The sequence below is a fragment of the Bolinopsis microptera genome, chromosome 7 (genome assembly GCF_026151205.1).
Source record: "Bolinopsis microptera isolate Bmic1 chromosome 7, MBARI_Bmic_1.0, whole genome shotgun sequence".
Taxonomy (NCBI): Eukaryota; Metazoa; Ctenophora; class Tentaculata; order Lobata; family Bolinopsidae; genus Bolinopsis; species Bolinopsis microptera.
The window spans coordinates 16,466,719-16,494,468 of NC_087078.1; the positions used below are offsets into that span (position 1 = coordinate 16,466,719).

The following is a 27,750-nucleotide window of genomic DNA, read 5'->3' on the forward strand; positions in this document are numbered from 1 at the left end:
TAAAGTGACATAATTTCAATCTGTCGAGGGATTGCGCTCCAAATTGATAAGTTAGGCATCATGTAGCCGGTGGGCCCGACATGATACGACATATCTCGACACGTCGGGGTTTGTCAGGGTTTGTCGGGGTGTGTCGGGGTTTGTCGGGGTTTGTCGAGCCTGGAGTCTCCCAACAAAAAGCCGAGACGGAGTCATCAAGCTTTACGTGGAAAAACACTACACAAGAAGGCCTCAAGTAGCCGGTGGGCCCGAGGCCGGGGCCCGAGGCAAAACCCCTTGTCGGGGTTTGTCGGGGTTTGTCGAATCTGGAGGCTACATGATGCCTTAAGTCATTGTATCGATAGTATTAAAAATCGATGCATCTGGCATTAATATCAATGCAACTTACTATCTGATAATAATAATACTTTCTGTAAATGTTTTTCCTGATTTTAAAAAGTAACACTTTCCGTGTGACCCTAGAGGCTAGAACCATAGTTATGGGCACAGGGTTGAAGTATTCAAATCTAGTATTAGAACGAATAACGGCAGATGGTGCAAAAAAGTGCGGTGTTAGTTCAGTAGTGTGGTTCTGCACTTTAATATGTTGCCTCTCAAGTGATCTGTAGTCGGCTTTAACTGTCTTATCTCTCTAGGAATGCGGTATAATGACCTTACCAGAATGGGAAGAGCAGGGGTATCATTTTGCAGGGATGCTGATAACATTTTCCTTTGCCTGGCTTGGAATCTGCGTTGCTATCACAGTTGAAAAATGCAGTCCAAAAGCAACCTCTTGTCTGAATCTATTCGCCGGAGGAGGTAAGTTTATTATTTTACATTTGTATATGGCACAAGAAATTCCAATCGTCATTCGTCGTCATTAAAGTATCCCTGGCCTCATTCATTCAGCTAACTTTGACTCAGGCCCTTCATCTAGCACTTAATGAACATAATTTGGAACAGCAACAATTAATATTTTTATAGAAATCTTTCCCTGCCAATTCTAACATTTATATTGAAATGGTTTCAGACCTCAGTACTGTAATTTAAGATCACACAAATTACACACAGTATTTCCAGGCAAGTAATTCTTCGTGGCAGTGTACATGATATGACGTTAGTATTTCAAGATTACACGCAGTAATAGCCTAATCATCATAGCACACTACTCGGTATCTACCACTGTTTAAAACGAGCCTGTAATTATGTTGTTGTAATTTTACATCGTGAGCTAGAGTGTAATGAAGTAAGTTAATAATAATACTGTGATGGACAGTAGGTTAACAACTTAATTAGCAATCAGTCTCGTTAGTAATCAGTCACCCAGTAATTAACTCGTTAGTTTCTGATGAACAATCTTGTGGTGGTAATTGATCGGTGGTGGTTAATGTACTTGAAAAATGGCGGGAAGTTTTAAATGCATGTGACAGCGATTAACCAATCAGCTTTAAGAAGCGACCAATGAAACGGGCAACTCTGTGTCAGGTGCCACCTCCCATTTTAAAGCCCATGGATGATCAAAATTGTTCTCTGAAACACAATTATTGATAATTGTACAGCATCAGAGTGTCTATCAATAGATACTCTATAGCAAACGTTTATCACACTTATCATGCTTATTACAATTAGGTGTTAATATCAACATTAGGTCCTTAAGGGGGGGTTCACCCTGATTTTTTTGTGAAACTTGGTTTCGAGATAGCAGACCAACAAACTAGGACCGGTGACCGAACTTTTGAGGGGGTCCCGGACCCCAACCGCCAAACGGTGCCCGCGGGGCAGCCACGCCCATATTTGGTCCAAATTTGGCGGCCAAATTCTGAAAAATGCCCCAAATTTTTTTAAAGGCCTAACTCAAAATTCCATATTAAAACTTAAGGTCGAAATGCGATTCTACGTTGATTCTGAAAATTTCATGTAAAAATATGGAAACCCTATTGAGTTCTATTGTTTTGAACAAAATCAGTTTCGCAAATATCGCGAACTGAGATATGGGCGATTATGTTCATTTTTTGCGATTAATTGAACACAGAATCCACAGTTAGGTAGATACTGAGCTGATAATCATAGATAATGTGTAGTATAGGCTTACCTTCCATATAAAGTTGGTTTCATTCAAAAATATTGATATTTGACCAATTTATGGGCCAAAATCGACCAAATTTGGTGCGTATACCCAAATATGGGCATATGGTTTTTGGCTCATAACTCAGTCATTTTTTGTCCAATCTTGATGAAAATTCATATACGAGTTCAGGGGACCACTAGCTACAAGTAAAGCACTTAAAATCTGGGTTTTAGGCATGTTGAGGGTATTTGGCTAAATTGGGCCTAATTTGGACCAAATATGGGCGTAGCTGCCCCGCGGGCACCGTTTGGCGGTTGGGGTCCGGGACCCCCTCAGAAGTTCGGTCACCGGTCCTTGTTTGTTGGTCAACTGCTATCTCGAAACCAAGTTTCACAAAAAAATCAGGGTGAACCCCCCCCCCCCCCCCTTAATGCGATAAATTTAACATATTTATACGTTTTACGTTTATATGTATTATATATCCAACAATTGGGTTGGCTACAGCTAGCAAGACGTAACATTGATACATCGATGAGAAAACCAAAGCCTTAATGTTTTTGAGATTGGTTGTAGGACGCACTACCAATCTGCATGTTATAACTGGCATTATTACCTGATACAAACTAGCCCAGCGAGTTTTTAAACTTATTTATCACACGCTCAACTGTTTGGCACATTTACAACTAACGTGATGTTGATCTTCACGTATGTATTATGATAGGTGTAGCTGTGTCTCGACCAACTAGTAACTACAACTACATTCTGCGCACTGCATAGAAACTTAGTGTTAATGTACGAGTTGGTTGTATTACAAATGAACATCAGTGTGAAAATTAATCTCCATAGTTTGATGCGTTTATATTTACAACTTTAGAAATAATATACACAGTAAGTAATACAGAGTAACGCTCAAAACCCTCACTGAAAGGGTCTTCCCAATATTTTTATGTAACGCGCTTCAATGCGTTTTATAGATTTTGTGCGCAATTACAATTTTATGCGCGGTAAATTTCTCACCACATGACTTTTACTATCACGTGTCCCCTAATTCCTCACATCATTCAACAACTTACGACTGTGATTTAGTTTTAATAGCCTACCTGATCGATTAATTATCTGCACTGATTGATTAATGTTCTGTACTGATTTCAGTGTTGTTTGCCGGCGGGATGATCCACTTGCTGAGTGACTCTCTGATAATCTTACGACGGCACTCTGAAGAACATGGCCAGTTGCTGGCTCTGATCCTCACTAGCACTACCTACATCTTCCTGTTCATCTTACATGTATCTGTCACCGGATACTTTGGAGAGAAGCTGCACAGGTACCTCTAAATTACACTCTTTGTGTGATATTATATTCTAGAATATTAGACATTCGTGCGGTGTATTTTTAGGATCCTTTTATTACGATCATATCTGTAACCAGGAAGCAGAAGAAAACAGATGAGATCCAACTGATACCAGATAATGACAGTGAAGATGAAAACACGGAGCCTTCACAAACAAACAGGCATACCGACGAGGGTGATATTTTCATCGCTTCACTCCAGAAATCAGGTCCGGAAGCTTTTCTTATGTTTATCACTATATTTCACTTTCATATTTAATTTGAGCATATTTCACTTTCACTTTTTTGTTTTTTTTTATTTGAAGCCTTTAATCTACAATCTTGAGGTTCTTTGTATTGCAGGTCTTAGATCTTCAGCTTTACTGATGGGAGTTCTCAGTATACATTCTTTCCTTGCGGGCGTAGCTTTTGGGAGTCAGCCCGATCCTGCTGAGGAATTTAAAGTATGGGACTATGACGATGCGATATAAATATTATGAATATTTGATTTACTCATGGAAGCCAATTCCTCTGTTTATTGTCTTAGCTAACTTAGCTGAAAAGTTATTTGCGTTATTCTGTAACTTTTTCACGTGATGGCAGTGAAACATCGACTATCAATGAGTCTGATAAGCGTGATTATGATAACAATTACCCGCAGATTATGATCCCGATATCTGCTCACAAATCTCTGGCAGCCATGGCCCTAACACTTACCTTCAGAGGTGCAAAAATAAAGAAATTCAACATGTTTATACTTCTGCTCATTTTTAGGTGAGGAAACTATATTATTTTTATTAATTACTCTTTTTAAACATGAGATTGTTATTAAAACTGTCGAAGCCCCTAATTAACCAGCACCAGATATAGTTCTTTTGAAACAGCTGAATCTTTTAATCTCAAAACTAATTGATCGGTCCTTCTTAAATACGGCGAAAGAGAAAGTGAAAGTGAATATGTTACAGTTGCAGTACTCCCACTGGTACATTACTGGGTATGATAGTAAGTTCTCAAGTCAAATCCTCCCTCTGGTCTGGTATTTGTCTCTCCATTGCTGCAGGTTACTCTTCAATTATTTTCATCAGTCATGACATAGCCGCGAAAAGCTGACCTCTCAATTTTTAAGTTTTCATTTAATTCTATTACAATTTCGAATTTTAAATGGCAAGCTTTTCAAACACTAGCTGTTTCACGTTTACCCCCTCTAGCTAGGTCATGGGGACTCTGAGATACAGAGTATTTAGTTTCACTCTCTATCTGCAGGAACGTTTATATTTGTCACAATAAACGACATCATACCTGACGAGATAGTACGAGATACAGAACTAATGGTTCCTAAATGCTTTTCTCTTGTCCTGGGGTTCATTCTCATGACTCTTCTTGCTCTGTGGATCTGATAAATATGTTAGTTATTGAATCATAGGTATAATTATTACATATTTGATGATTTATTCACCACGGTGGTCCTTGTGGAACTGATAGTGAAGCTGGGAGGAATAAAATAATTGTTGAGTGTGACCTGTCGTGTAGCTGTGAACAGCGGCTTTACAATTATTTAAATGGTAATATTTACTGTTAGATATGACAAGTTACTACACATTACGGACAATGATTAACTTCCGGGGTTACATTAGAGTGAAGATATATTATATACATTATACATGATATTAATTGGGGATATGTTTTACATATGTTAGGGTTATTAGCTTTATACTTAAAACAATTATCGTATAACTAATTATTCGATTATTTTCAAGAATTGGAAAATACTTGCGACCCGTGTCGTATCCGTGCATGTGATTAAAATATTTAATATGGCTGAAATTTAAATTGATAATATTGATTAATCTACATTTACTTAAATTTGTTATTTGCTACATCGTTCATATATCAGTAAAATAAACCGTCCTTAGCTATTTGAACATTATTTTATTTCATGATTTAATGATGATTAATGATGATTAACGATGATTGAACATTTTGAAAATTGATGAATTATTATGAATTTCTTTTATTACGACGGTCACGGAGCATGGTTTTGTTTTATTTAAACTGCTATTCTGAAATATTAAGATTAAGATTATTGTGATCATTATTGATTTGAAGAATGATTTAAGTTATTTGAGCTATGTTTATTACCTAATTTTATTTTAAGATACTTGGAATTAAGTGCTCATAAAAACTGTAACCGTGTTTTCACAATCTAAAACATGCTTATTAACTGTTTCAAAAATTCTTAGCGAAAAAAATGTGGATTATAATGCAGAAACAGGCCGACAATTTTCAGTAATATCCTTAAATAGCATCCAATATTTCTGGGCCGATAAACTGAGAATCACAAATTTAGTTTAAATCATAAATAATTTGATCATACTAAGTCACACAATTTAAGGATACAGTATGCCTTCCAGATTTGAGTTTGGATGAGTTAATAAATTTTGCGTAAGATATAAGGTTGTAAAAGTGCGGTTGCAGAACATTTAGTTGATATTAGACACTTTTTGAATTTGTATCCTTATCGATAACTAGGTTGCATTTTCATGTTATTTTCCATTATATGATACAACTTTGTGATGTTATTTCAATTTGATTCTATGCTAACTAATAGATAACTTTAAATAGCAGTTACTGATCAATAATATTTAACATGATATTAAAGTGATTTTAGTTACATTACATGATTTTGGTTACATTAGCATGATTAAGATATTTAATATTCCGTTTCTTGGTTATGTCATATTTAATATTTCATTTTTGTTTACTTTACATCAGAAGAGTAAATATTTTCCCGAATTTTCCAAACGTGTTTGTTTTTTACTTTGCTACGAAATAAGTAAAAAAACATGACAAAATTAATTTTTGATTTCACAATTTCTCTTCTATCTTCCGAACATCCTAATCATTTAATAAAACCTGATTGACTAACATCTAATACTTTTCCAAGCATGTACACCGTATAAAAGATAACGTACAGTCAGATGAAAGATGCGACCTAGAAGATGAGAAATGCAGTGTGATATCACGTGATGTCGTACCTAGCCAGTGTTAGGTCACGTGAAGTGTATGGGTCCTGGGACAGTGAGGCCGTCAAGCCTCGTCTCACTCTTTACAGAATATTCGAGAACTTTAATTGTTACAAAGTGGGTGGGAATAGGTCCTGTACAGATGTCTCAGACTCAGACTTAGACTCAGACTTAGACTCAGACTTAGACTCAGACTTAGACTCAGACTCAGACTCTGATCGTTTTAGAATTTTAATCTATTTGACTTGCTCCTCCGGCCTCAAAGGGCTCAAAATATATTTTCTGTTTGAGGACACTAAAAACCGATTTTGGTACTCATGGTCGATACAATCACAGCCCAACCAACTATACTTGATCAGACCGATTCACCTACATGTGCATACGCCATCTGGGAGCCGTCAGTTGAGCTTGCTCTCTGACTCGTGGGTTGAAAACATCGTGTACAGTACTTCGTGAGCAGTACAGTACTTCACAACGATAACCCGCCTCCCCAACCAAATCTCTTAAATTAATAACATTACACACAGTATGCACACTCACAAATATGGCAGTGAGTATCCCAGCTGCATATAATGCAGTGTACTAATAGCAGCAGATATGAGATAACAACACGATTGCTTACTGATAGGCGTGCAAGAAATTCCTGAGCTGAATAGGGCCGGTAGCTCAATTGGTAGAGCACCAGGCATGTAACTCGGAGGTTGGCGGATCATACCCGCCCCGGCACTATGCCGGCCCATGATTTTCCGAATCGCTTACCAGTGGAAATCTAGTCAATTCAAATATCTGCTTGCTTGGTACTCATGGTCGATACAATCACAGCCCAACCAACTATACTTGATCAGACCGATTCAATGTTAATATCATCTTTTTCTGGCATTCACAATAAATCATTGGATCGTCTCCAAACCGTAATTTCGGTTAATTGCCGAATTATCTAATTAATGATCTGTTTCAGGAGGATGAGCACAACATGACAGCAGCAGAGGAGGGAGGGGTGGTTCCTCTTCCCTTTTCCTGCTCCTACTCCTCCCAATCAAACACACAGCATGTTGTAGCTGTAGCCAATGAGGACGGCAAGGTATTATTTTTAGTTTACAAATAATCAGGTAAAATAACACCTCATTCATCGTTAAGTCGGAAATAAGTAAAATAACACATCATTCATTGCTAAGTCAGAAATATTCAGGTAAAACTTGCTTATAATTTATCTCTAGGTCGCAAATTTTCAGGTTAAACCCACTCATTATTCTTCTTTAGGGTGTAAATATTTTAATACAAGTTCTCGTTACAGAGAAGACAAAAAATAACGTTTGAGCAAAAGGGTAAGGTGGTAAGATTGGAGTTTAAAAAGGTAATAAACAATATACAATCCCGTTGATCTGAAGATGATTGCAGCTACTCCGTTGTTGATGTATTTTGTTTGTCACTTGAGTCTCGACAAATGATACAGATCTACGATAAAGTCACTGACGATTTTTTTAAAGAGTCTACATGGAAATTCGTTCCTGAAGTCAATTGAGGCAACTGTGTGTCGACAATTGTGTGTCTCTAACTTTCACTTTCTTGGCGAATGGGCACTACTTTATAGCGCACCCCCGAATTTAGATTTCCCTTTAAAAGCTGACAATACTAAACTCAACCTCTTCTTGTGTCCGGTCTGGAGAATCATCCTTATCGAGAAAATAACTGCTGCAAACAGTGCTCCCAGGCTTGTGATAGTGGAGGACATTGCCATGTACAATTTGTCAGATTTTCCATCCAAAAGATCGCAGGTCTCACTGCGAAGTTCTGTGATATATTCGTATCCCCGATAACCACAGCAAAGGTTCACAATGAAGGATAAGAAAAACGCCAGGATCCCACGGGATGCTTTGTATTGTAGACCAGGAGATTTGACTGCTTGTATCCCAGCGAGGATGACAGAGAGGATGACTAGCTCTATGGGGATCCCATAGCATCTCTTACCGTCCTGCCACGGTGATATTTCGTATCTCTCGTACGCTCTAAGCAGACAGACTCCTGTAAGTATAACCTCCGCGTCAGGCATGTGGGATATAATGGCAGGAGTTGGCCTATCATCTTCTGGTGGCCTCAGAAAGAAGATCACAGTGACGAAAACAGCCGCCAGAACAAGAATCACAGTCCCCATATAATCATGGGGGAAAGCGGTCTGAGCTCTTACATTACCGAAACATCTCACCGCTATCAATATAGTTGCGTCAGGAGCACTGGTGTTAAGGATGAGGGAACCAAAGAAAGCAAGGGCTCCTCTAACAGCTTTGTGACCAGGTTCAGTGTTGTGCACAACCAAGAGCGTCACAATAGTGGAGAAAGCCACGAACGGGATCCAGATGAAGTGGCATTTGTCACCTTGACACACAAATGGTGTGCCACACTTGTAATACACCACCAAACGGTCGTAAGTTAACTGAGCAAGGAGTCCTGCTAGTATTAGAGGGCTTTGTGGCAAGTACTGGATTATCTTCTTCATCTTGTTTGGTAGACCTACCAGACTGCACATTTGTCTATCTTGGCTGGTACAGTAGGTAGACCTATTGGATTGAAATTGTTTAAGTTATATTTATCTAATAGAAAAGACCGATTTTATGCAGATTGAATATGACTTGTAGTCCTATCTAGGGTAACACTACTTAATTCTGCGTAGTCGGCTGAGTCGACCGAAAGAAGTTTTGGGCAGGATTGTCTTCGGGGCCGGGATTTGGCCGTTCTGGGAATTTAACTGGCCATGGTAACACTAGAATTATGGCCAATTACTAGGAAAGTTGTAAGTATTATGTACTGAGTAACGAGTATCCCTTTATTTTGAGATCAAATTATAAATCCGGTCAGAAGGCTATGATTTCCGCTGCAACTGTGTAACAAAAGCAACGATGTAGTGAACAGCTAGTTCTAGTGCTGGACAGAGGTTGTCGACATAATATAATAACTCATACTGGCATCTCAGCTATTTGAATGCCTCGTCTAATTATGTTGCTCATTATTTTAAATTGGCTTGGACACCACTAAGACTGCACATTTGTTGGTTGGATTGTTGGTAGATTAAAATTCCTAGACTTAAAGAATGGCTAATGATGATATGAACAAAGAAGAGCAGGTTTAAAGACTAATGAAACTAACATTCAAAACAAATAAAAGATAATCGGACTAGGTACTTGTTCTAAACCCAATTACTCTTTTAAAACAGTCACGTGACGTGATCAAATGTGTGATTTACCTTTATGCCTTATGTATAATGGGACGCTAATAAAATCTTAATTTATAACCTGAAAACTTTGAATATCGTTGTAACAAAAATAATGAAATCTATCAAGCAAAAACCTACTGCAAAGTTGCCAAATAAAAAGTCAATGTAACTTTTAGTTAAACTATACTCGTGGTAAGTTTAAAGTATATATCTGAGCAACGAAGTCTTATAAAGCGGGCAGTATTCTCCATTGTATTTTACTAAACTTATAATAAGTTAACGTAATTAGGCTAAGTATGGCTTTTAATGCTTTTAGTTAAATTGAAAGTTGCTGATTGACGCTTTAGAAAGTACCAGAGAATACAGCTAGAGGGATCTTCACCTTAACAAATTTAGCTCCATTCATTGCTTATCTTTCTATTATTCTACCACAAAAGTAAACTTCTTCTCCAAATCACTCACCACATAACAGAATATTTCGTCAAATGTGGCAGGCATTTTATGTTGGGTATATTGATCTTAAACTTGTTTTCCCTCTATTAAACTTAAGCTGCTGACCACTTATTGTAACTAATTAGAAAGTAATTACACTAACTAGCAGGAACCCGTATAATATAACCCTAAACGGTGTCAAGACTCAAGAGACTAAAATAATTATTACCTATTTAATTCGCGTTTTTGACACCACTTGGGGTTTCAAATTTTGGGCTCTAAAATCACTATTCCTTGTCCAATTTTTTTTTTCATGCTGATTTGGAGGCCATTAAAGCAATTGACCCAGTCAAAAAAGTATCAGTTGTATATCTTTTACGGTTTTTGCGGAAAGTCGCGTTAAAGTTGATGCCGAGGTGTCAGTAAAATGGCACGGAAAACTATCGTCTCGCTTTATATATAGTAATATTAATTACTGTAATTTGTCAGGTACACCTGATAAACACTGAACGAAGAAAGGGAGGAAGTATAAAGACATGGCAAGCTCACGTTAACGCTGTGTTTGACATTGCTTGGGTTCCTACCGAGGATAAACTGGTCACCGGATCAGGTATTATTGGGATTATCAGCAGGATTATAGGATTAATATGTAATTAATTTATGATTGATATGTGATTAGTACGTGATTAACATGTGATTAATATGTGATTAATATATGTTGTTCAGGCGATCAGACGGCTCAGTTGTGGGATGTTCCCACTTCTAAGTGTATATCAGTGTTCAAGGGACACACATGTAGTCTGCGAAGTATCTCCTTCAAGCACAACCACTCTGCTGTGTTCGCTACAGGTTAGTGTCTGTTCATTGTGCCATTTAATTTATCTTTTAATACCAATAAATCTAATGAACATGTTATATATATAATGGTAATTTACCACTGCCAATTGTCGTCACTTATACTAAACATTTGAAGAAGAAGGATGATGAAAATTAACTTTAAATCATAGATTAACAATAATTACACTCTCCACAATGCGCGTCACACTACAGGAGCACGTGATGGTAACGTTATGATCTGGGACACGAGGACTCGGCCTCTAAAAGCTGGCCACTACAAACCAGTTAACATTCTACACGCAGTTCACACTACCCTGCCTACTACTGGTCCCGCTCAAAACAGACGATCTAACAGGTGTGTGGGAAGCAAACCTTCCTTACTAAAGTCAAAGAGAGGGGGTCGTCGGTCAATTGTTACATTTGGCAACGATCCCCCACTCCAAAGGCCAAATCAACATATTCTTGATCCCTTTTTAAATGATAATAACTTTATTATACCTTAGGATGTAAGTGTATTGCTTATATATAATGTATAATGTATAATTTATAATGTATAATACACATCCCTTTTTCCAGCTCCCGTAATACAGAAGCACAACAGTCAGTGACCACTGTTTTATTTAAAGATGAGAACAACCTCTACTCGAGCGGTGCTGCGGACGGTACCATTAAAATGTGGGACATTCGCAGATACTACACTACAGCTAAAGGTGGGCTATTTGGTATAGTATTTGTTGGGGTCGAGGGAACAAGGTGTGTGGCTAGGAGGGGTAACGATGTGGGTAGATGGGAGGGAGAGGTGAGCTGGCCTCAGGGGGGACAGAGGAGCTGGCCTCAGGGGGGAGAGGTGAGCTGGCCTCAGGGGGAGAGGGGAGCTGGCCTCAGGGGGGGGGGGGGGAGCTGGCCTCAGGGGGGAGAGGTGAGCTGGCCTCAGGGGGGAGAGGTGAGCTGGCCTCAGGGGGGGGGGGGGGAGCTGGCCTCAGGGGGGAGAGGGGAGCTGGCCTCAGGGGGGGGGGGGGGGAGCTGGCCTCAGGGGGGGGGAGGTGGCCTAGGGGGGGGGGGGGGGGGGCTGGCTTCAGGGGGGGGGGAGCTAGCCTCAGGGGGGGGGGGAGCTAGCCTCAGGGGGGGGGGGAGGTGGCCTAGGGGGGGGGGAGCTGGCCTCAGGGGGGGGGGGGGGAGCTGGCCTCAGGGGGGGGGGGGGAGCTGGCCTCAGGGGGAGAGGTGAGCTGGCCTCAGGGGGGGGGGGGGGGAGCTGGCCTCAGGGGGGAGAGGGGAGCTGGCCTCAGGGGGGGGGGGAGCTGGCCTCAGGGGGGGAGGGGGGAGCTGGCCTCAGGGGGGGGGGGGAGCTGGCCTCAGGGGGGGGGACTGGCCTCAGGGGGGGGGAGCTGGCCTCAGGGGAGAGGGGGAGCTGGCCTCAGGGGGGGGGGGGGCTGGCCTCAGGGGGGGGGGAGCTGGCCTCAGGGGGAGAGGTGAGCTGGCCTCAGGGGGGGGGGGGGAGCTGGCCTCAGGGGGGGGGGGGAGCTGGCCTCAGGGGGGGGGGGAGCTGGCTTCAGGGGGGGGGGAGCTGGCCTCAGGGGGGAGAGGTGAGCTGGCCTCAGGGGGGAGGGGGGGCCGGGGGGGGGGAGCTGGCCTCAGGGGGGAGAGTGAGCTGGCCTCAGGGGGGGGAGCTGGCCTCAGGGGGGAGAGGTGAGCTGGCCTCAGGGGGGGGGGGAGCTGGCCTCAGGAGGGAGAGGTGAGCTGGCCTCAGGGGGGGGGAGCTAGCCTCAGGGGGGGGGGGGGCTGGCTTCAGGGGGGGGAGCTAGCCTCAGGGGGGAGAGGGGAGCTGGCCTCAGGGGGAGAGGTGAGCTGGCCTCAGAATAACCACGTTTGTTTTAAAACCAGAGTTGTTCTTTCTCTCTCCCGTGATGGAACTCACCACTCCTATCCCGCTGTCAGGTGTCCTGCAGCCGAGGCACGTGTACCCGTACGTGGGATCAGCGTCCCGGAAACACGGGATATCAGCCCTGTCCCTGACGAGTTGTGGGTCCCGACTCTTCTCGAGTTGTACTGACGATAACATCTACATGTACAACACTCACCTGGACACCAGGTTAGAGTCTTGATATTGTGATTATATTTTTACATTCCATAATTTCGATTGAAATGATGCCATTTGCAAAATTCCAATAACGATTTTAGTTTTATTCAATTGCAATCATTCCTAAAAATTTAACCTTTTTTATTTAAATCAGTATGAAGACTAAAATTACAATTACAATTACAATTACAATTACAATTACAATTACAATTACAATTACAATTACAATTACAATAAATTACAGGGACCCCGTGGCAGTGTTCTCAGGCCACACAATCTCCACATTCTACGTTAAAAGCTGCGTGACACGTGACAACGAGTTCCTGATTAGTGGATCTAGTTCTCATTCTCTGTTCGTGTGGGACATAAAACACCCGCTCCTACCACCCGTCAAACTGGACGGACATTCTGGTCAGTTTACTTACAATTACTTAGTTTAAATAGTTATTAAGTTAGTTAGTTTACTAACACTAACTACTTTAGTTAGGAAACAATAATGTTAATAGGGGGCAGCTCAACAGAACGTCTCGAGAACTGGAGGAAGCACTTCTCTGGATTACTTGGACAGCCACCCACAGTCCCTGACAATAATATTCCGATCAGGAATATACACCCTCCACTGAATATAGAGGATGGCCCGTTCACCATTGAGGAACTACGTCTTGCCAAAAAGCAGATAGTAGAAGGTAAAGCTTATGGTGATGATGGTATCTCACCTGAAGTGATGAAGAGGGTGGACATTGATGACGTCATCCTGAAGTTCTGCAACGATGCACTATGTGATGGTCTCATGCCCGATCAATGGAAGCTCAGTAATATTGTTCCTGTGCCAAAGAAAGGGGACCTCACTAAGACTGACAACTACAGAGGAATATCTCTGACATCGATAGTCAGTAAAACTCTGAACAAAATGTTGCTGAACAGGATGAAGCCAAGTCTTGAGGAAGTTTTAAGGGACAACCAGAATGGCTTTAGACCTGGGCGCTCTACAACATCGCACATTCTTGCTCTACGAAGAATTATGGAGGGTGCTAGAGCCAAGAACCTAAAGGCCACCATGGTTTTCATTGATTTCAAGAAGGCGTTCGATAGTGTGCATAGAGGCTTGCTCATGAAGATACTGAAAGCATATGGCATACCAGAAGCCATAGTGCGGCTCATTGAGGGTATATATACAAGCACAAAGGCTAAAGTAGTTACAGCTGATGGTATAACAGAGATTTTTGATATCCTGGCTGGAGTACTGCAAGGAGACACTCTTGCCCCGTACTTGTTCATTATCGTGATTGACTATATCATGACAGTGACTATAGACGATGATGACTCGGACTCTGGGTTCACTCTCAGGCCTGCACGGAGTAGAAGGATTGGTGCCGAGAAGATCGCAGACGTCGAGTTTGCAGATGATGTTGCCCTTATCACTGATACCATTGAAGGGGCAAAACTACTCCTGGACAGGCTTGAGAAAGCAGCACTGAGTGTTGGGCTAGCCATGAACGACACTAAAACTAAGTTCATGACTCTGAACATGACAGAGGAGGCGAGTAGTCTCAATAGTTGTGGTGGAAACCAGCTGGAAAAGGTGACAGACTTTGTTTACCTTGGAGCATGGATAGCAACAACTGAGAGGGACCTGCGGGTCAGAAAAGCTAAGGCTTGGGCAGCCTGCCACAAGTTAAAGAAGATGTGGAAGTCTGACCTTAGAAGAGGACTAAAGATCCGTCTATTTGTTGCTACTGTGGAGTCAATACTTCTTTATGGTTCTGAAACGTGGACGTTGACAGAGCATTTGAAGAAACGCATTGATGGCTGCTACACCAGAATGCTAAGGATGGCACTAAATGTGGATTGGAAGCAGCGCAAAACCAATAAAGAAGTCTATGGCAACCTACCAAGAGCAACCATGAAGATCCAAGAGCGCAGGATGCGACTAGCAGGCCATATCCACCGGCACCCAGAACTAGTCGCAAACCGCTTGCTACTCTGGGAACCAACTCATGGGGTGCGGAGTAGGGGGAGACCAGCCATGACTTATGTCGATAGCCTACGAGCTGACACGGGTCTCAACGACACTGGAGAAATGGGCGGACTTATGGCGGATAGAGTTTTATGGAGACAGCGCATCAATACTCGGACGCCGAAGCCGCCTTAAGTCAAGTCAATAATGTTACTGCCGGTTTGAATAGAACAGTAACACATTTATTCAAACTATATCTATTCCGAACCGACTTGGTAACCTCCTTCCTTTTCACCAGTTACTTCACAACTTCCTGGTTAACCCTGTATTCTAATTGCTAACAGTGTCCTCTCGCCCCAGGAGAAGTAACGAGCGTAGCAAGCAGTTCAAGTGACCTGGGTCAGATAGTATCCTGTTCAGACGACAATACAGTCAGGATCTGGAGACTCAACGATCAGACCTCGCTTTGTAAGGACGGTTTCAAGTGTGGAACTGCCGACAGGCTGGCTACTCACACTCCTGTGTTGATGACGTCACTTAATCTGCTTGATAACAAGGAGCACAACACAACTCCTGTTAGACCTGCCACCAGGTTCGTTTTATTGAGGTATTTCGTTATTTAAGTATGGTTGTTGTGCTTGAAGAACCGTGTTGACTTTATTTTGAATCAGAGACAACGCATTTTAAGGTTTGGCAATTTTAAAAATCAAACAAAATGTAATACGACAATAAATTACTAGAATATAATGAAGGGGGGGAGATAAAGTATTTTTTGTTTTTTTTGTTTTTTGTTTTTTTCAAAAAATCAATTCCACCTAAACAAAAAAAACAAAAAAAACAAAAAATTGTTTTTGGCTATTTCACATGAGATAAGGGTTAGATAAGGTTGACAGCACTGTAACACAAATAGATGATAGTAATGAAACTTGAAGCGACAGTAAAATTAACAATTAAAGAATACGGTCTGTTGTTTTCACGAATTCCGAAATACAAATTCAGTAATATGAGGATTCTTCAGTTTTTGAAATTTTAGATAAGAAGGCGGAACATAATTTCAATTACTGCATCCACAGAACAGTCAATTCAACTATAATAAGGTCACATTAATGCCTCAAAACAAACACCGTACATATTGCTTGGTTTTAAGATCGAAGATCCACACTGTGACACCTTCACTGTTGTGGATTCGGCAAGCACAAGAAACTGGTGTCAGATTCTTAGACATAAACCGGACAGTACCTCGTACACGGATATTTGTCGCACGTCCTCTAACGCACTTCTTCAGGACTGTAACATCTCCTCGATTGAGGGCCTCATTACAGCATTCGGTCGGGTCCAAATATTCTGAAAAAGCAGTATCTTCAAAAAGACGCCTTCTTGATTTGGTCGCAACTCTACCCTTTCTAGATTGATTATTGAAGCGGATTCCACCAGCATTCAAATATAGTCTATCAGCCTGTGACCAAGGCAGCTGGCCTAATGGGGTATTAGCAGTAGTTGTGGAATCTTCCTCATGCACCGGGTCGTCATGAGACATATCCTCTTCCTCACTGAAGTCATCCTCCTCCCCGTCATCCTTCTCCTCGTCATTCTCCTCCTCCTCCTCCTCGATTCTTCTCCGTTTTCTCTGTGGGGCGTCGGAAACATCGTGATTAAAAAAGGAAAGTCCTGCTTTTTTGATGTCGCCAAGCAGTCCCTGGTTCCCTGGTTCAATGCATTAATCATTTCTTGTTTGGAGAAGGAGAAGGAGGCGGACTGAGAAAGAGGAGGATGAGTAGGAAGACTGAGGAGGATGAGGAGGAGAAGGAGGGGAGGAGGAGGAGGACTAAGGAGGAGGAGGAGGCGGACTGAGAAAGAGGAGGATGAGGGGGAGGATGAGTAGGAAGACTGAGGAGGGTAAGAAGGAGGAGGAGAAAGCATTTAAATGTTATTTCCGTAACAGTTTTTGTCCGTTATGTCCGTTCTAATTTTTGTCTGTTTTGAAAATATAGGGTACCAAACGGACAAAAGACACAAACCTTTTTTGTTTTTTTTGTTTTTTTTTTTTTTTTTAGTTTTTTTTAGGTTTTTTTAGGTTTTTTCCCTTTTTTTCCCTTTTTTTCCTTTTTTTTGTTTTTTTGTTTTTTGTTTTTTCCAAAAAATTAATTCCACCTAAACAAAAAAAACAAAATATACATTATCTCCCCCCCCCCCCCAATGAAACTGGGCAAATATTCATGGAAAATTTTCAGAATACAGTTTTTAATACCCAATCCAGATTCCAGAGTTAGACTTTTAACGTGAATGCTAAAACAGATATTTCATACTTTGTTCAATCTATCTTTCATGGGGCTGTTATATTAATTAACTTCAATCAAATTTTTGCAAAATCTCTGTCAACCTCTGATGTTGATTGGGCAGTGGAACAAGAAGTGAATTGAAGATATCTTTGTAGAAGTGCCACACAGTAAATAGAAACAAGAATAGAAGGAGTGTCCGACTTGCAACAACCTGAAAGTGAATAAAGATTATAGTCTGATATTCATATAAACGTCAATATAATGTTTCAATTTTTTACATTACCTAGAGCACTAATTTATGGGGTTATGTAATGACATTGGTGCGAGAGTTTGAGAATGTTTCTCGCGACGTCACACTCCCTCACGTGACCTCACACTCACTCACGCGACGTCACACTCCATAACGCTACATCACTAACCTGAGGAATAGCCCCACTGATGGCTGTAGAGCCCGGTTTAGGGCTACACTTTGGAGGGTCGTGGTCCCAGAACTGGCCTGATGTGCAGGTCACGGAGTTTTGTCCTGATAGTTCAAAACCTTCCTTACAAACAAACTCCACAACATCTCCTGTAATACAAGGGAGCAGGTTAGAAGGAGAGAGATCTGTAACGAGATCTATAACGAGATCTATAACGAGATCTGTAACGAGATCTATTACGAGATCTATAACGAGATCTGTAACGAGATCTATAACGATTAGCAGTACTGCTGGTTTAAGACTAGTAGAGTAGTAAGCTGTAGTAGTACCTGTAACGAATGGTGGTTTCCCAGCAGTGGTACTGGGAGCAGATAGAGTATACCCGTGATCCACACTACTCGTGACGTCACTACAACCCGCCACACACTTGGGCCAGTACAACATGGCCGGTGACCAGCCAGCGTTTGTGCAGTACGCCTCTGAGGTTCCTTCGTCTGCAGTCGCCTGGGCGTACCCTGAAAGGTGGTGGTTTTGGTGAATGGTATTAGTCTTATATTAGGATGGATTGTGTTTTATCGTCAGTTCCAAATTAGCCACAGTAAAAATTCTTGGAATGGTCTTATTGATGACACACGTTCCAGTACGACGTCAATTTACAAAATATATCAAACTGCCAAAACCCCGGATATACCTCGTCTACAGTGTACAATGACAGGATTGTTGATCTCTATGTTGACTGGAGCCTGGTCCAGTCGCCGGGTTATTGAACTGCTGGGGTAGGTTACCGTCCAGAACTTCTTAAAGTCCTCCGGGACTTTGTTACACCCTTGGGCGCACCACGTGGAGACTTCGTAACTGGGATGGAAACGAGCTCAGTGCTTTTGTGATTGATAACTAAAAATGAATAACCATAACGAGTAGTGGTGCTCAATATTCTAGGCTTTTTGAATTCTCCACTCATTGACAGTGTCACATACCACTGTCACATACCACTGCACTGTCACATACCTGAAGATGTCAGGAGTGAACTTGCCGTCCTTACACACCACGATGACCTCTCCCTGCTGACCTCTGGCCGTGGCAGAGTACTGATCTATAGTCTCCAGATCCACTCCTTTCACCTGTAGAGTGTAGATGTTAACAAGATACTGCTACCCTCAATTATATATATGTAATTGTAAGGAAACCTAGATGAACTACATTTACTAACACAACTACTATTTCAAGTACCACACTTACAGTTACACAGACATACCAAACATACCAAACATACCTAACATACATCTTACAAAACCTAATTGTCCATTACCGTTCTGATGTTGTTGCTCCATCCCATGGATATAATATCCTGCCTGCACTTCAAGATATAGCTCCCTTCAATCCAGGTCTTGTCCAGATCCAACATACTTCCGTCATTATTCCGGATGAAGTTAGCAGCTGTACGGAGACTGTCTGTAGGACAAGCTTTCTCTTCAACTGCAGATTTTAGTTGTTACAGAAACGTTCTACTTCTTTACTCTTTATGAAGTGATTGTGTTTTGTGAGGAGTCTAGAAAACCGGGGGGATAGTTATTTATTACTTCAACCATGGATGGGAATATAGTCATTGTCCGGATCAGATTATTGGGGATTTAAATATCGTTGAGCAAAAACTTCCGTTGTATCATGTGTGCCCATTGAACATGTAACTGTTCTTTATGATTTACCTGTTGGTGTAAACAAGTAGACTAGCAAAGCAAGGAAACGTAAACCACACATACTTAAACTAATTACACTGATAAACTCTACACTGACTATGTAGAAGTCTCCCTGCTATTAGTAGGTCACGTGACTCCTGGCTGTCCGTGAGTTTTATACTATTTCCCATTTTGTGGGGTCTGGTACCTGGCTGAGATCTGTTCAGGTTATATTCCAAGTTAATAAAACTAACCTGCTTATAAAACTAACCTGCTTATAAAACTAACCTGCTTATAAAACTAACCTGCTTATAAAACTAACCTGCTTATAAAACTAACCTGCTTATAAAACTAACCTATTTATTTCAGGACGACCAAAATAACGAGATTAACACCACGAACAGATAAAAGTACCCCAAAAAGACCGGATAATAATAACCATGGTAACGATACAACTCTCACCCCTTCACGAGCTACTCCTAACTCCAAATTTACTCCTACTCCTAACAGACAAGGTAAGGAATGTACTCAGTTCTTTCAAGAAAAACTTCCAGTTTAAAAATGAAAATTACAATGACATGAATGAGAACGTAACAATAAAAATGTATTTCACTTCATGCGGCTATTGTGATTTATTGGTGATGCTGACAAGGAATTTGTTCAGATAAGAGTCGTCTCCGAGCAATTGTTGAGGATGAAGAAGCACCCTCTTCAAGTCAAGATCTCAGCAGCAGTTCTAAGACAATTGGTGAGGAGAGGGCTAATTTCACTTAAACGCTAGATTTAAACTTAGTTATATTAGTTATCTTACTTATACACAACATTTAAACTTATTTACATTACTTGCGATATTTGATTTAGAGTAGACAGAACATTGTTCATTGATATAAGTAATTTTGTCTTCATGTCAATCACTTGTGGCGTACAACCCTAAACGAATTTTTTTGAATTAATCAATATGTTAATTGATTCGATAGCTAATTAATAAATAATTAATTACAGATAAGACCCCAGTGAGGTCCCCTGTTCGCCAGTCCCCGAGGAACCTCATTCCTAGTTCCAGCTCTACAGCACAACAGAAAACACCAGGAAAGATCTCAGCTTACTTCAGATCAAACGGTCTGCTATCTTCTGAGAAAAGAAAGACCGATCAGTCTCCTCTAAGACAATCACCTCGACTGAACAAGACCAAAGTAACAAACTTGAAGATTCAGTGTATCTTGACAATTAATTAGTTCTGATTTCGTCATGATGATTTCTTAAAGCATTAGAAAAATATCTAACATTTGCTGAAAGTGAATGCATTTTCACTTCAGGTTTCAAGAGGTGGAAGACGAATCAGCACTCTTGAACTAGAATCTGCAAACAAGCTCATGACTTGGAAGACGGTCGAGAGTAAACATGTTGACGAGCTATCGAGCTCACCTAAAGTACAAAACGTCCCCAGCCCTAAGAAAAAACCGAAGAGAAAAGAAAAAACCAACAAAAACTCAACTGAACTCATCGCAACCCCAACTAAAAGTAAACCTGAGGATGATCTAATGTCTACATCAGGGCCAAAACAACAAATAAAAAGTCCGGTAAAGATAAGTTCTCCTTGCAGCAGCCGAACCGATCAAGACTTATTACCTGATCTGAAGGGAACAAGTGTGGCAACTCAGAGCGGTTCCACGGTGGGATGCAGTGTTGGAACACAGACCTTATCTCCACTGGAATGTACCAGCTTATGCAAGAGCTGCTGTAGAAACTTCCCTCCCCTCTACTGTGCCCCCAAATCTCACACACCCGCAAGTACCGTGGGAGTGGGGGGCAGTGTGTGTACTCCATCTACTGTTGCCACAGATCTGACCCCCCGCAGCTGCTCCAACTCTTCAATACCTCGTCCCAAGAGAATACACGCTCAGTCAGACATACCAACCACGCCCACTAAGGGTCACGCTCAGGTCTTAAAACAAACTTCTCCTGAAAATAAGGAGAACTCCGAACAAAGAGTTAGGAGAAAGTTTACAAAAACAGGAACCCCAATCCACCGCGGTAACTGTCGGTGTAAGTTCTGTGTCTCATCAGCGACTGAGTTTTCCGAGCTCTCAAACTCGCCCATCCTTGACATGCCATCCCGACCCAGGAAACGACTGCTCAGCCACGAGTACAGCGCTGAGAGTGTACCTAAGAAAAGGAAGTCGTTGTTCAGGTCTGGTTCGGAGGTGGGCTCCGATCACACAATGAGAAGCTGTAGTCCGTACTTGGACAGCAAAACGGACTGTGAGGAGAAAAAACAGGCGGGTGATGAGGCCATCACGGTTACGCGGTGGCTTGGAGGCAAAATAGGGGACGCTAGACCACTTGATACTGAGGAAGGAGAGGAAGATATAGAACAAGGAGCTCATGATCAGGGTGAAAATGATGGCATAGAAAACGGAACAGTTTCAGGACACTATGATCATGATCACAGTCAGTGTTCTACTTTACATTGTATACGGTCTTATTTCACTAAGAAATCTTGACAGATTGGGGATATTTCAGTTTTAATTATTTATTTTAACTTTTTAAAGGATCTTATAGTTATTGTTTTTAAGTTTGAAAAGGTTGACATGATTATTTTAAAATTAATTTATAACGAAGCGTTTAGTTTTAAAAAGGAGATTATTACTTGTCCTTAATCATACTGGGCGGCACTCAGCCTGTCACTCGGCCACACATTCGTTAAAAAAATACACACATGAATATTTCCACACGTATGAAATTATCTATTGAACAAGCTGCTGACGATTTATTATTTCGGCTTCTACTATTATTCACTCGCCAGCGCGGTATCAGTATCACGTGACTTGAAATTTGTGTTTTTACCGTTTTGTTAGTGTTACCGAAAGAAACGGTCTCACCGAAACCCTAACCCCAACCATAACCTCGAAGCTAACCATAACCCTAATCCGAGCCCTAAAGTTAAACAATCGAATTCGTATATTGATATGATATTCGAATATCGGAATCAGTATACAAAATCCATCGAATAATGCTAATTTCACATGCCGTTATGTAAAAATAAAAATCCTTCAAGGTGATTTAGTGGGTCTGAATAACAAGACTTTTTGCCATTTCTAGCAGTTATATTGACACGATAACAAATAAAACGATTGGAGTTTCAAAAGTTGATCATACAAACACTGAAGTAAACTTCATACCAATAACAAATAAATAGGCTGTTATACGCAAATTTTATAATTGATAATATTACTTCTTTACTTTACAAAAAATATTATGGTTAATTTAAATGCTGGAAAAATATGTTGATATAGGCAGATCTGAAAGAAACTTATAAATAACATGCTATATAATGAATTAAGTTATGTGCATTGAAAAATTTGTCTATTTACATTGTTCAAACTCTGAACCTTTCATTTACAACAACATCTTAAATCTAGAGTTTAACATTTGAGGTACAGGGTAAATAGAATAAAATATTCGTTTTAAAATATCCGTGAAAATGGCTAGAAAGTGTACATGAACCTGTTAACAGCCCGAGCCTCACTTGGACTACAGAGTTTCAGCAAACTAGTGGGCTGGTCCTCATCAGAGAACTGTACTGACTCCGTGCTGAGCAGATAACTCAACTTTAAAGGGTCCTCCTCTTCCTCTATCTCAGTGTCACTCCCAATATAAATACTCCCAGACTCCAGACTACTGTGAGAAGAGATCACGTGATCACTGTGCATGTCACGTGTGGGTGATGGCAGCACGGTTTGAACCGAGCACTCGCTGTCACTGACCGCGTCTGTCTGAGTGCTGAGGCTACGTGGTGGGGCTGGGGTTTGGCAGGCTTTGCTAGTTGACACGTTGGAGTTTGAGCTGTGTGACCGTCTGGTGAGTTGGGATGTGGAAGGAGAAACAAGGGAGGTTTGGGACTTTTTGGATGTTGATTTAGAAGATTTGGACCTGCGGAAAAGAATACTGTTACTTGCTGCAGTAGAGGTAGTAGAAGAAGAATCATCTTGTTCGAGGAGAGAAGACGTCTTGATTGAGCTGCTTCTTCTTTGATAGCGCATGTTCCGGGAAGAAGAAGACTTTTTGAAAAAAGCTGGTTTTCTTCTAAAAACCTCTCCTTCTGAGGAATCTTCCTCTGAAAACTCATCTTCCGGTACTGTTTTAACTGGAGACCGCGATGACAGACGGGAATTTGCAGCTCGACTAATTGGCCTACTGCGAGGAGATCCAGCACTCCGAGTCAGGCTGATACAAGACGGCTCCTCGAAGTTATCTGAGTAGTCCAAGTTGGAGTTAGCTCTGCGGAGTGAACTGTGTCTGGAGATTCTTGAGTGAGGCTCTCTTTCTTGAGACATAGTGTTCTGGCCTAGAGCTTGCATGGCTGCTAGAACTTGAGCCATGGTAGCACTACCAGTACTCTGAAATGGAGTGGAATATGTTAGTCCATCTTGGGGCACGGAGAAGGGGGCTGTCCCTGCAAGAGTCTGGGAGAATCCGTCTGCCAAAGCTTCTCCGGTATGAACGCATATTCTCTGTTGACTTGCAATTGGTGATTGATCTTGCCAAGCAACTTTAGGTACAGGAAGAGGTGCTTCGTTTTTATCTGTTTGACACTCTGAGTTTATTAAGATGGGTTTTGTTTGTAATTTTAGTGCAGGTCTGTCTATGGGGTGTTTCCTCACTGGGCTAGGGCGGTCATTAAATCTATTATCAACAAAGTTGGAAGCTGACTGTTTACCCATGTGTTTAGATAGGACATCTAATGCTTTATCAGGACCAAGTTTACTTAGTCTGAGGATGTAACTGTTCGTGAGACCGTATCTAGCTTTGGACTTTGGTGTTTTTACGGATAAGGGTCTCGGGTGGCGTGGCGGGTGCGGTTTCTGGGGAGTTTTGTTTTCGTTTTGTCTAGGAGTCTCATTTTCTGCCGGGTCTATATTGTTGACAAGGTTCGGATCCAGGAAATCTGTTAGGTATGTTAGCTCAGTAAGGACGGCTCGAATCAGATCAAACCGTTTCGGATCATACCCTCCTTCAATCATTTCGTTTACCTCTGAGTCAGGAGAAAGCTGTCCTGTTTTACTGAATTTTATCAGTTTTTCAAGACGGGTAGCACTACCGACGTCACTGTCGCCGGATTTTGACCGAAGACGTTTCGGGGAATCATCCTTTGGTTTGCTGATTTGTACTTTCTTTCTTTGCAAATCATTTTCGTTGACTTTTTGAGGCGGCACGGCTTGGTAAAACAGCGGTGGAGGATTTAGGTTAGTTTCAGATTCGTCCTTCTCCTTATCAGAATCTGACTCTTCTGGACTGAACAAGTCTGAAGTTTTATTGATAAGATCTGACCCCACACAGTCTGTAAGCTCCGCCATTACTGAGGTTATGGCTTCGTTTGATGCCAAGTGATCTGAAGAACCTAAAGATGCATCGTGCTTCTTTTCAGCTACATTGTTTAAAGCTGGAATATGGTTCACAAGATTAGAGCCATAGTAGTATAGTTTCACTTCTACAGCAAGTTTAGCTATTCTTGTACCCATCAAGTTTTTAATTGGGAAGCTACCCCGAAGTGACTCGTTACAAATAGTCTGTGGATCCCGAGTGATTTCCTCCTTTAATTTGTCCATGATTTTGACCAATGAAATTCCTATAGAGCCAAGGAACTTGGGAGATTTTACTATGTTCTCTGTTAAGACAACGTATAAAGGGATCTCTGTTAATTGGGATTGTGCTGACTCGAAGGATAGTGGGAACAAGCATGATTTCCCTTTGTTAAAGATTACGTCCCCTTTAGAGTTCTTCAATTTACCCAAATCTTTGACATATTCAGGGTTTTCGCTGATTTTGCCTTGAATTTTAGCAATTCGTTCGCTATCAGTGATGTGGATAGTCTGCGAAGGAAAGTCCAACAATCGGAATGAAATCGAAGGGAGATGACAGGTTACATCGATACTGTAGATCTTCCTCACAAAAACCTCTAATGAAAACAGTTCGTCCATCCAAAATCAATATCGCATGCTAATCTGTAAAAGTGAGAGGGGTTAGTAAAATCTACATGCGCGCGCTATGTGCCGGCGTGAATTTCGGTAGTGATAACGACATTAAATAAGAATCTTTTCTCAGCAAAATAAGCGTCCCGTGTTCCAAAAGAATCACAACCGTTGGCTGCATTTTGCGAAGTTAGCTGACACCACTAAAAATCGTGTTTAAGACTTGTGACTAGAAATCTGCACAGGGACGATAAAAGAGGCCCAACATGTCCTCTGTCAATTGCCGCGAGCTTAAAGCTGATTTGTAAATGTCATCCAATAAGAAAGTAACATCATGTGGGTTACGAAATAGTTTGTAAGGGAAATATTCTTGAGTTCATGGTTTTCTATGCACCATTTCTAGGGCCTGACGTGCTTTAGCATTTTAAAGGCCTGGCGTGTTTTCGCATTTGAAGCCCCAGTCGGTCAGCCGTGTCAAGTTACGCAACTCTCGGGAGATAAAAATGTCAGTCATCATGTGAACAAGATTAGAGAACAAAAGGGAACATCTGTGCATAAGTAGTATCTTGAGCAATGCAATAAAAATTTGAAATTGTTGAGATATGAAATCTGGCGTTGATGTCGCTATCACGGGTTATGAAAGTTTCTGAATATTAGAAATATGATATCGGATAAAACGGATAAAACGGAACGGTATAAGATAAAAACAGTTCATACCACATTTCTAAAATTGATACCTAGGTTTAGCAAACTTTTCTAATTTCTTATACAGCAACTATTCATGTTCAACCATTAATAAAATACGACTTGAACTAAAATAATAATATTCAGTATTCAATAAATTAATATCAATGAATAAATACGAGAAAAATATAAAGCATATCTATAAAACTGAACCGAGAAGTATGATCTGTAAATTGCTCTCGCCTCTCATTAAATTAAAAACCCGGCCAACATTTTAAGCTCGATATGAAACGAATGGAAGGAGTCATAGTCAAGCATTAAATTTAAACTATGCATACTGATCACTAGTAATGGCCGGCAAGCATCAATTGGACCACGTCCAACTCTTAACGCATGCTTAAGACCGTCTATATCCGTAATCCCACATATAGCAATTACTCCGCCGTTAAAATGGGTTTCGAGTCACGTGGTAACTTTACTGTACAAACTTTATAACAGCACCTTGCTAGCTCTTCATGTAAAAGTCAATAGCAGCAGAGAAGGCAGCAAAGCCAGCACAACCCAAACAACCTGGCACGACACCAGCTCTCAGGCCCATCCCCCCGCCCACCAAACAGCCACTATACAAACTGTTCTTCAGATCACTCCGTGCACGGTACGACTCTATCACACACTCGGAACCAGACAGTGCTAGTCCAAGGAATGCAAAACTTTTGCCGTACGATTTACTGCGGGACAACATTTCTTTGTAAACATCCCTCGCTGTTTGAGGCTTGTCCGATATAGATGTCATATTGGGGTCTATAGCTGCCGTGAAAAGTCCGAAAAATACCCCCATTGCACCTCCGATCACGGTTGCCATGCCACCCTTGAATGCGCATGATTCTGCTATCTGTTCTATCTTTTTCTGAAAAATTCAAATCAAGTTACACTCAGAGCAAAAAATTAAATGTAATTTAATGGTTGAAAGAGTAATCGTTAAATGTTATTTAATTAATAAAAATGCACAATTAGAAAACTGCCACTATACATAATAATATCGGGCCTGCCTAAAATATTCTCACCTTTAAATTTAAATATTTAATAAAATAAATACAAAATATATCTCACCTCAGCAGGGTTGATACTGATAGGTTTACTAAATATATCTCACCTCAGCAGGGTTGATACTGATAGGTTTACTAAATATATCTCACCTCAGCAGGGTTGATACTGATAGGTTTACTAAATATATCTCACCTCAGCAGGGTTGATACTGATAGGTTTACTAAATATATCTCACCTCAGCAGGGTTGATACTGATAGGTTTACTAAATATATCTCACCTCAGCAGGGTTGATACTGATAGGTTTACTAAATATATCTCACCTCAGCAGGGTTGATACTGATAGGTTTACTAAGTATATCTCACCTCAGCAGGGTTGATACTGATAGGTTAACTAAGTATATCTCACCTCAGCAGGGTTGATACTGATAGGTTTACTAAGTATATCTCACCTCAGCAGGGTTGATACTGATAGGTTTACTAAATATATCTCACCTCAGCAGGGTTGATACTGATAGGTTTACTAAATATATCTCACCTCAGCAGGGTTGATACTGATAGGTTTACTAAGTAGTCCAGGTTTACTAAGACTCTCCGGTGACCCAACTCTAGCCTTCATTCGGTCTATCAGGTACACAGGCGAGACTTCAGACCAATCATCATCCTTTTCTTTAGACATACACTATATCGAACTAAGCTACAATAGGTGAATTATTAGAGGTGTTGTTATAAGACGGACGTTGTTATTTTAAAATGGTTAGAGTT

At 41.1% G+C, this 27,750-nt stretch overlaps 4 protein-coding genes across 4 annotated transcripts; 2 read left to right on the plus strand and 2 right to left on the minus strand.

Annotated features, from left to right (window-relative positions):
* Positions 1-639: 639 nt before the first annotated feature.
* LOC134818219 (protein zntD-like) lies at positions 640-6,175 on the plus strand. Its single transcript, XM_063827666.1, has 7 exons — positions 640-798; positions 3,200-3,371; positions 3,476-3,606; positions 3,740-3,840; positions 4,038-4,150; positions 4,342-4,436; positions 4,640-6,175. The coding sequence occupies exons 1-7, from the start codon at positions 648-650 to the stop codon at positions 4,771-4,773; spliced, it is 897 nt and encodes a 298-aa protein (XP_063683736.1). The 5' UTR covers positions 640-647; the 3' UTR covers positions 4,774-6,175.
* Positions 6,176-6,318: 143 nt separating this feature from the next.
* LOC134818960 (denticleless protein homolog) lies at positions 6,319-22,107 on the plus strand. Its single transcript, XM_063828703.1, has 13 exons — positions 6,319-6,516; positions 7,358-7,480; positions 10,529-10,649; positions 10,766-10,888; positions 11,090-11,231; positions 11,453-11,586; positions 12,812-12,965; positions 13,198-13,364; positions 15,271-15,502; positions 19,654-19,799; positions 19,949-20,032; positions 20,287-20,477; positions 20,601-22,107. Exons 1-13 carry the CDS (start codon positions 6,403-6,405, stop codon positions 21,786-21,788), a joined length of 2,919 nt encoding a protein of 972 aa, XP_063684773.1. The 5' UTR covers positions 6,319-6,402; the 3' UTR covers positions 21,789-22,107.
* A 662-nt stretch (positions 22,108-22,769) lies between these two features.
* Positions 22,770-27,683, minus strand: LOC134818456 (mitochondrial import inner membrane translocase subunit Tim22-like). The gene is made up of 2 exons (XM_063828024.1): positions 27,524-27,683; positions 22,770-26,847 (listed from the first exon to the last, which is right to left on the minus strand). The coding sequence occupies exons 1-2, from the start codon at positions 27,662-27,664 to the stop codon at positions 26,446-26,448; spliced, it is 543 nt and encodes a 180-aa protein (XP_063684094.1). The 5' UTR covers positions 27,665-27,683; the 3' UTR covers positions 22,770-26,445.
* Positions 22,773-25,265, minus strand: LOC134818439 (microtubule-associated protein 10-like). The gene has a single exon (XM_063828000.1). It carries the CDS (start codon positions 25,263-25,265, stop codon positions 22,773-22,775), a length of 2,493 nt encoding a protein of 830 aa, XP_063684070.1.
* Positions 27,684-27,750: the final 67 nt, after the last annotated feature.